The sequence below is a fragment of the Eriocheir sinensis genome, chromosome 19 (assembly GCF_024679095.1).
Source record: "Eriocheir sinensis breed Jianghai 21 chromosome 19, ASM2467909v1, whole genome shotgun sequence".
Classification (NCBI taxonomy): domain Eukaryota; kingdom Metazoa; phylum Arthropoda; class Malacostraca; order Decapoda; family Varunidae; genus Eriocheir; species Eriocheir sinensis.
Genome location: NC_066527.1, coordinates 1,979,814 through 1,989,813, shown reverse-complemented (window position 1 = coordinate 1,989,813; position 10,000 = coordinate 1,979,814). Strand labels below are relative to the sequence as shown.

General features: G+C 41.8%; 1 protein-coding gene across 1 annotated transcript in view; it reads right to left on the bottom strand.

Annotated features, from left to right (window-relative positions):
* Positions 1–10,000, bottom strand: part of LOC127000508 (nephrin-like) — a 227,886-nt gene that overhangs the window by 115,338 nt on the left and 102,548 nt on the right. The window contains 1 exon segment of the mRNA XM_050864237.1: positions 5,406–5,591. Within this exon segment, the coding sequence (XP_050720194.1) occupies positions 5,406–5,591 (186 nt within the window).

Here is a 10,000-nt window from a genome sequence, read left to right as displayed (position 1 = left end):
CAGAGACATTTCACACACACACACACACACACACACACACACACACACACACACACACACACACACAGACACACACACACACACACAGGTACACAGGCAGGTGGTTAGAATGAGTTAATTAATGCGACTTTTCATTTCGTGTCTTTATCAGGTGTGTTGGGGGGCAGGTGAGTTTATTAAGCCAGCCCTCATTTCCTCTCTCCCTCCCTCCCTTCCCTCCAATTTTTCCCCCCCTACCTCCTCTCCCTCCCTCCGCTCAGCATTCATTATTTCTTTCCTTTCTCGCCTTTGCTTCATTTTTCCTTCATTTCTTTGTTTCTCATCATCCTCGCTTCTTTTCTCCCTCTTCTCCTTCCCTTCCTTTCTTTTCTCCCTTCCCTTAATTTCCTCCCTCCCTCCCTCCCTTCCGTATCTTCTTCCTCCCCGCCCCTCCGCTTTGTTATCTTCTCTCCCTCTCTCTATACTTCCCTTCCTCCTTTTCCATTATTTTTCTTCATTTCCTTCTTCTCTCCCTAACCCTCCCCGCTTCTTCCCTCCCTCCTTTCCTTCGCTTCCTTCTCACCTTCCATTTCCTTTTTGTTCCTCCCTCAATTTCCTTTTCCTCCCTCCATTTCATTATTCTCTCCCTCCCTCCCTCTTATCTCCCTTCCCTTTCCTCACATCTTTCACCCCCTCCCCCCCTTCCCCCTTCGATCCCCTTCGCTTCCTCCCTTCCTTCATATCCTTCTCAATTTAACTTTTTTTTCCTTTCTCCTCCTTTATTCAGCTCTTTCCTACTTTCGTTCCTCCTTATTCCCCTTCTCTCTCTTCTTCCTCAAATCTTTCCTCCACCTAACTTGTTTTTCACTTTCCTTTCTCTCTTCTTCCCTCTTTTTTTTTTTACAATAGAGGAGACGGCTCAAGGGTAACAAAAGGAGTGTAAAAAAAAAAGCCCGCTATTCACCGCTCCCATAATTGACAAAAGTAAAGAGTGGCCAAAAAAGAGGTCAATTTCGAGTGGAGAGGTGTCTATTTGCTTCCACGATCTCATTTCTTCTTAACATTCTTCTTCTTTCCTTCTCCTCTTCCCCTTCCCTTTTTCGCCATACCCTTCCCTTTATTTATTACTGTCCCTCCCCCACCTCCTCCCCCTCTCTCCTCTCTCCCTCCCTCCTCCTTCCCTTCCCTCCTCTCCCTATTCTTATTTTTCTTCCTTTTCCTCTCTCATCCATCTCCGTCTTCAACAGGTGTGTGTGTGTGTGTGTGTGTGTGTGTGTGTGTGTGTGTGTGTGTGTGTGTGTGTTCCAGCCAGACTAATTAGTTTTTTCTCCATAAATTAGCTCTTCTTTCTCTCCTCTCTCTCTCCCTTCCTCCTTCCCTGCCTCCTCTTCTCTCTCCCATCACTCCTCTTTTTGCCTCTTTCCTTTTCTTCCCTTCTCTCCATGCTTCCCTTTCCTCCATCTCTCTTTCTCTCCTCTAAATTTGTTCTCCTTCCTCCATTATTTCCTCCCTCTTTATATCCTTCCTTCTCTTCCTCTTCCTTGCTTCTTCCTCCTCCTTCCTTTCCTCTCCATGTTACCCTTTTCTCCCTCTCTCCTCCTCTCCCATCTTTCTTTTTATTTTCCTCTTTATCTTTCCTCCCTTAATCTCTTTCTCCCTTTCATTTTTCTCTCCTCTCTCCATTTTGATTCCTCCCCTTTATTTCCTTTCCTTCCCTCCATGCTTTTTTTTCTTCCAATTATCAACCTTTCCCTTCATTCCCTCTCTTCTTTCTCTACTTCCTCTTTCTCTTTCTCCTTCTTCTCTTCCTCTTCCTCTTTATTTTCCTCCTCCCATCTCATTAAGTCTCCAGTGCATGCTCCTTACTTCCTTCTTCCTTCCTTTTTCCTTCATTCCTCCACGTTTTCTCTATTTCCTCCTTCTTTGAATCTTCGCATGTTCTCCTTTTTTTTCGTCTTTCTTTAACTTGTTTTTCTTGTTTTAATTTTCTTTTTGACTCCATTTTTTTCTTTTGGTATTTCCCTTTTATCTTTTTTTCTCTCCTTCTCTTTTTTCTTCTCTCTTCTCTCTTTTCTTCTTGATTTCCTTGTTTTAATCTTCTTTTTTTGCTCTTTTTTATTTTACTACTTCATGTTTATTCTTTCTCTTCTCTCTCTCTCTCTCTCTCTCTCTCTCTCTCTCTCTCTCTCTCTCTCTCTCTCTCTCTCTCTCTCTCTCTCTCTCTCTCTCTCTCTCTCTCTCTCTCTCTCTCTCTCTCTCTCTCTATTATTTTCTTTACCGTTGCATCATTTTCTTAAACTTTAAATTTCTGTCGTTTATTATTTTTTTTTCATTTATTTCTCTAATTTGATGCAATGAATTTTCCTTCCCTAGATTATTTATTTTTCTTCTTCCATTACCTTAATTACTTCCTCTTCCACTTATTCGTCCTCTTCCCTCTTCTCCTCTTCCTCCTTCCTCCTCTTCCTCCTGTTCAACTCAGCATCTCTCCATCTTCTCAGTCATCCTTTCCTTCTCCTCCTCACCCGCCTCCTCTTCCTCCTCCTCCTCTACTTCCTACTCCTCCCACATCTTCCTCTTCCAGTCCCCTTCCCTCATCCCTCACAATATTCTCCTCTTTTTCCTCCTCCTCCTCATCCGCCTCCTCTTCTTCCTCCTCCTCTACCTCCTACTCTTCCCACATCTTCCTCTTCCAGTCCCCTTCCCTCATCCCTCACAATATTCTCCTCTTTTTCCTCCTCCTCCTTCGTCTCCTCTTCCTCCACTAACCTCCCTCTTAATCTCCTTCCCCTCCAGTTCCCGCTTTTCCTTCTCATTTCCTCCCTTCCTCTCCTTCCTCTTCCTCACAACCTCATTTTCTTCCTCCCTTTCAGATGTCAGTTCCGCGTATTGCCAGTCTGGATTTTAGGACTTGTTTTTGTTTTCTTTTTCTTCCTTTTTTTTCTTATGTTTGTTTTATCAGAGGTTTTTTTTCTTCATTTTCTTCCATCTGTCTTCCTCTTCTCTCTCTCCTCCCTTCTCTTCTTTCTCCTATCTTTGCTTCGTTCCTTCCTTTCTCTTTTCCCTCCCTTCTTTCCGTTTTTTTTTATTATTATATTTCCTTTTGTTATAATTTGTCATATTTTTTTCATAATTTTTCCATTTATTTTTCTTCTTTCCTTTGTGGGTTTTTTTCCTATTTTCCTTGTTTGTTCTTTGGTTATAATTTATCAGTTTTTTCTTCATTTTTTTCACTTATTTCTTTCTTACTCTGATTTTTTCCTGGTTTTATTTTTCTTGTTTTCAGTTCTTGGATTTGATTTCTTTTTCCATATTTTTCCACTTATTTATTTTCCTTTCCTTTTTTTTTAAACTCCATTCGTTCATTTCTATATCATTTTTTTCTTATTTTTTGTCCATTTCCTGTTTTATATATTTTTTTCATCTTTGTCACTTACTAAACTTTATTTCGTTTCAAAGTAAAAAAATATATATACGGAAGGAAAAAGGGAATGAATAAGAGGAAAAAGATAATAAATAGCAATAAATAAACTGAAGGAGAACTGGAGAGAAAATTAACAACAGAGGAAGAGTGGAAGAAGAAGACAATGGGAGAAGAAAAAGAGTGATGGAAGAAGAAAAAAATTACAGTAAAATGAATTAAAAAAAAAAACACTTGAAAAATAGACAGTGAAGAAAATTGACTTGAAAATAAGACAAAAATAATGATGAAGAGGAAGACGATGAAGGAAATGAAAGAGAAAATTAAATAACTGAAGGAAAAGGAGATTAAGAGTAAGGGCGGAAAAGCGTTAGTTGAAGAAGATAGAAAGAAGGAAGTGGAGGAGGAGGAGAAGATTAAGAGGGAGGGAGGAAGAGGAATATAGAGAGAGGCTGTGTTGACGTCAGGCTTGCAGGAAAAGACGGGAAGACGAATGAGGAGGAGGAGGAGGAGGAGGAGGAGGAGGAGGAGGAGGAGGAGGAGGAGGAGGAGGAGGAGGAGGAGGAATACGAAGAGGAGTCATCAGCAGAGAGAAAATAATTAAGTTAATGGAAGAAAAAAGCAAGAAAAGGAAATAAGATGAGAAATTATTTGACTCGAAAAAAGATTTGTAATTAATGAAAAGGAGAGAGAGAGAGAGAGAGAGAGAGAGAGAGAGAGAGAGAGAGAGAGAGAGAGAGAGAGAGAGCAATTAGAGTCGGAGGAAACTGTAGCATAAAAATAATTTTACAATTAACAAAACAGAGAAGACACAAATAATACATAAATACATTAGACTTACATGAAGGCGGGAAATAAGATTTAAGATTTACATGAATGAGTGAAAGAAAGTGATTTACGTATAAGGAAGAAAAGAAAAAGTGAAGACTCAAACTTTACGATAATTATATAGACAAAAGACATAAATTAAAGTCTTCCTCGTCCTTTTTTTTCGTTTGTTTAAATTTGAAAGAAAAAAAATACATCAGTTTCAAACGACTTAAAATTTATATGTACGCGTGAAGGTGACACATTTTAAAGCGTTCCTCCTCGCTTATACATAGAGGAATAGGAGAAAGGAAGACATATCTGGAGTTTAACGTTATTTTCTGAAGTTAGAAATACGAGTATATCATGGAACGAAATTCGGGAAGGAAGACACATTTTAAAACCTTCACCACCCCGCCACTCAGACAGCTCTTAACGCGGAGAAGACGAGGCGAGGAGGAGCTGGAGTGAGTCTTTAAGCCACTCAGCGGAGGTAAAAGGGAGCTGGATTCGAACGTGTGATCCCCGATGCTTACTGTGAGCGGCGCACCTTAATTAAAGTGCTTGCTGGTATCCCTCTTCCTACCTGACCTTGCTGACTGCTGCTTTTGCTCTCCTCCCTCCCTTTCTCCTTCTCTCCCTCCCGCTTTTCCCACCCTCCCTCGTTCTCCACCTGACCCCACTTCTAATGATTCCTTCTCTCATTTTCGCTCCTTCCTTCTCATATTCTTTCCTTCATTCTTTTCTCCCTTCCTTCCTTCCTTCTATATATCACCTTTTTTTTGTTTTCCATCCTTCTTTCTTTCCACCCTTACTCTCTTACTTCCTACGTTTTTTGGCTCATATTCCATTCCGTCCTTCCTTCCCTCCCCTTCACCCTCTCTTATCCTACCCTTCCTCCACCCTACCCTTCATTTTTCCCTTCCCTTCCCCATTCCCTAACCTTTCCCTTTCTCGACCATTCCCCTTCTCTACTCTTCCCCTTTCTCTACCCTTTGCTTTTCCCTGCCCTTCCCCATTCCCTATCTTCCCCTTTTCCCTACCCTTCCCCCTTCGTTCTCATACATTTCTTTCCCCATCCCTCCCTTCTTTAACTCCACTTTTACCCAACCCAACCTGCTCACCAACTCCAACCCACCACCACAGCCTCTTCCTCTCACACCACCGTATCACCACCCGTTCATCACCCTTCACTTACTCGTAATGGTGATGCTCTTCAGTTTCTTCACCACGTGGTCGATGGCGGGGTTGACGGCGCGGCACTCCACCTGCACGGCCGACACGTTCCGCCCGCCAACCTGGAGCCGCGTCAGGTGCGATGTGCTGACCCAACCCCCGTCCTCCTGCGGCGCCACCACGGCCTTGCTCGGCTCCCGCATCTCGCCTGTTAGGGAGAGCGTGGAAGGATGAGTAGGAGGGAGGGAGAGGGATAGGAAGGGTCGTGGGAGTAAGGTGAGGAAAGGGAGAGTAAGGGAAGTAGTTTAGAAGGAAGAAGGGAAAAAAAGGGAGAGTGGCGGCCATTCAGGAACAGGTCAGGTTACGTTAGGCTAGATAAGATTAAGCTTGGTTAGGTTAATATAGATTAGGTAAGGTTAGGTTAGGTTAAGTTAGGTTAGAAAAGGCTAGGATAGGTTAAATTAGGTTAGGTTAGGTTAGTTAATCTAGGTTAAGTAAGGTTAGGATAGTTAATCTAGGTTAAGTAAGGTTAGGTCAGGGTAAGTTAGATATGGTAAGGTTAGGTTAGAATAATGTAGGGTAATTTTGAGTGGGAATTAGAATGAGACTATTTTCCAGAACACCCCGCGGTTAATGTCGGAGCTTCTGCATGACTGATAGAGGTGGAAATTGTCGTGGAAAGAAGAGCCGCCAATATGAGCCAAAGGAACGTAGGAAAGGTATTGAGGGGGAGGGACGTATATTGTTTGGCGCTAACGTTTCATCGCGTTTTTTACACAAGCGATGAACAAGTAAAAGAATATTCAGTAACTGTGTGTGTGTGTATGTGTGTGTGTGTGTGTGTGTGTGTGTGTGTGTGTGTGTGCATGTGCGTGAAGCTGCAGCAATATTCAAGGCTATATGACGGAGGAATATAACGAGTTTTATGAATTTCTGTGAAGTATACGAGAAAATATTTGGTAGTTTATTCAATACTCTGCAGGAAACTATTGAAAAAGGGTTAGCATTTTTTTAAATGTAGGTAGAAGGTGATGTAATTGATTTTATTTTTATTATTATTACTGTTATTATTACTGTTCCCGTCCTTGTGATGAAACACCGTCCTAGATATCTTTTACGGATGGGAAATGAAACCAAACATATAAAAGAAAAATATTAAGTTTGTAATCAAATAATAAAAAAAAATGTTAAGTAGCTTTTTAATGTAAATGGTAAAATGAGGACTTGATTTGACCGTTAAAGTTTATAAGAAGTAATTGAAGAGAGAGAGAGAGAGAGAGAGAGAGAGAGAGAGAGAGAGAGAGAGAGAGAGAGAGAGAGAGAGAGAGAGAGAGAGAGAGAGAGAAGTGGCGAAGTGAGGAGTGAAACATAAAACGTGAAAAATGATTGGATAACGAATAACGAAAGTGTGTAAAGAATTAATAGGATTAGAACACACACACACACACACACACACACACACACACACACACACACACGAAAAAAGAAACATAGAGACAAGCAAAGCAAAACGAAGCAAACTGAGGCTGGTCGGCGGCGTGGAGGTACAATGTGGTGCAAACTCCTGTTGAATAAACCAATAACACAGAGGCATCACTCCCCCCCCCTTTCCCCCCTTAAAAACATCGTTGGAAGTCCATTTGAAGTGTTGTGGAACTGCTCTGCTCCATGAAGCGATCGCCGCGTCAATAGTGTGTGTACGTGAAGTATTGCCCCGTGTGACAGTGTTTTTAAGATGGTGTAAACGGCGGTGAGGGAGTGAATATGTAGGAGAGACTCTTTGGCGAGGACTAGAGAGGGATGGTATATACATGATTTTTGCACTAAACGGCGGTGAGTGAGTGAATATGTAGGAGAGACACTGTGGCGAGGACAAGATAGTATATGATTTTTGCACTAAACGGCGGTAAGTGAGTGAATATGTAGGAGAGACTCTTTGGCGAGGACTAGAGAGTGATGGTATATGATTTTTGCGCTAAACGGCGGTGAGTGAATATGTAAGAGAGACACTGTGGCACGGATTAGGGAGTGGTGGGATATGATTTTTGCGCTAAACGGCGGTGAGTGAGTGACTATGTGTGAGCGGAAACTGTGGCCGGGTAAGACAGTGATATACCATAATTTTTTTTCAGTCTGTGATTTTAAAATGCGCTAAACGGCGGTGAGGGAGTGACTGTGTGCGAGCGGAACTGTGGCGGGGGCGAGATAGCGACATAACAAGATTTTTGCACTCCCGAAATTGATCTCTCCTCTGTCCACTCTTCTTAAATCGTGTTCCAAAATTATGCAGATCGTGTATGAAAGCGTGGATGATAAACTGTTTGTGAGGGGCACGCATAATTGTTTTAGTATGCGCACAATGACGTTAATAAATGCTGTAAGGGGCATATGAAAACAATAACGTCGGTTTTTATGTGTGTCAAAGGGGAGAGACTATCAGAGTCGTATGCTCTTAATGCCTTGGCCGAGCTGAAAACTTCTCTCTCCCTCTGTCTCTCGTTCTTTTGTCTGTGTTAGGAAGGGATGCAAATTGTGTGTAAATGCAATAGTGTACATACCTAATGCCTTGGTCAGGGTTAAAACCTCTCTTTCGCTCTGTAATTTGTAGAGTGGTGTTAGCAAGGGGCGCAGAGTGTGTGCGAAAGCAATACTGTAGGAGAATGATAAGGGCGAGGGATGGGATTAGATATATACGAGATGAAGTTCAATAGAAAAGAAACCGATTATGAAGGAGTAGGAAGGGCCATGGGTAGTGCGCGTGTGTATAGTGGTGTTAGCAAAGGGCGCAAAGTGTGTGTGAAAGCAATAGTGTTCAAGAATGATAAGGGTGAGGGATGGGATTAGAGATATACGAGATGAAGTTCAGTAGAAAAGAAACCGATTATGGAGGAGTAGGAAGGGCCATGGGTAGTGCGCGTGTGTATAGTGGTGTTAGCAAAGGGCGCAAAGTGTGTGTGAAAGCAATAGTGTTCGAGAATGATAAGGGCGAGGGATGGGATTAGAGATATACGAGATGAAGTTCAATAGAAAAAGAAACCGATTATGGAGGAACAGGAAGCGTCATGGGCACTCATCTATAGAATGGTGTTAGCAATGGGCGCAAAGCAAAAGCAATAGTGTTCGAGAATGATAAGAGCGAGGGATGGGATTAGAGGCATACGGTTTGAAGATGAGTGGAAAAGAAACCGATTATGGAGGAGCACTAAACGCCATGGGGTGAGAGCCAACAAAGTGTAAGCCTGATGAGTTTAATACCGATGAAAAATCACAATGAAACAAATATTATCAATATACGAACGAATCCGAACAAGCTGCAGCATCATAGCCCTTTGTGGCGATGAGCTAATTCTAGGAAAATAAATACAAACAGAGAGACTTATAAAAACAAAGTGTAAGCCTAATGAGTTTAACACAGATGAAAGAACACAATAGAACAAGACCATAAAACAAATATAAAAGCGGATACGAATAAGCCGCTGCATAAAATCTGATGTTGCAGTGAGTTTAGTTCGCATGAGTTAGGACGAGCAAAGAGATTAATAGAAAACAAATTATAATAACAGTCAGACTAACATTCGTGAAACAACTGTAGAAAATGGTACGGAAAACACGAGAACACAAATATAAAAGGGAGTACGAACAAGCTGCTGCATCAAGGCTAGTGTTGCAATGAGTCTAGTTCACAAAATTAAGAAAACGAACAAAGAAACTAATATAAAACAAATTATATGACGGAACACAATGAAACAAAGGTCATAAAACAAGTATTAGAACGCATCCGAGTAATCTTCTGCATCCATTCTCGTGTGGCAATGAATTCAGATCGCAAAAAGAAATACTAACAAAGAGATTAATAAGAAAACAAACTGTAAGCCTTATGATTTATAACAAGGAAGATGAAAAAAATATAAGAACGAACCCGAGTAATCTTCTGCATCAAGTCTGGTGTAGCAATGAATTCGGATCGCATGAGTTCGAACGAGCAGAAGGAATTGATATATAACGTTTGATAAGTTTACGAGTGACTGGAGACTGGCAACGTTGAAGGGTTAGTCTGGTCGGGAAATGGACTCAGCGGGATTAAGGAATAGCCAGAAGAGAGGATATGTATTTTAACTCTAACTAGATTTGATTTCATATATACTTGTGCGAAACTGAAGGGATAGTGTGCGCTCTCTCTCTCTCTCTCTCTCTCTCTCTCTCTCTCTCTCTCTTTTATTGTTCCTCCTTCACTATACGCCATTATTCCGCTCCATCGAACACCCTCTTCCTTTTCTTCTTCCTCCTCCTCCCCCTCCTCCTCCTCCTCCTCCTCCTCCTCCTCGTCCGCCATCTGGTCTTCGGTCTAATCATTGCTATTACAGTTATCGTCTTCGTCGTTATCTTTATCGTCCTTTTCCTCCTCCTCCTCCTCCTCCTCCTCCTACTACTACTACTACTACTACTACTACTACCACTGATGCTCCTGGTCCTCCAATTAAGCTTCCAAATCCTCCTTCTCATCCACCTCCCCCATGCCCCAATTCTAATGGTGTTCGCATTCTCTCTCTCCTCTTCCTCTTCCTCTTCTTCCTCCTTCATCTTTTCCTCCTTGTCATCATATCCACGCCGTCTTCG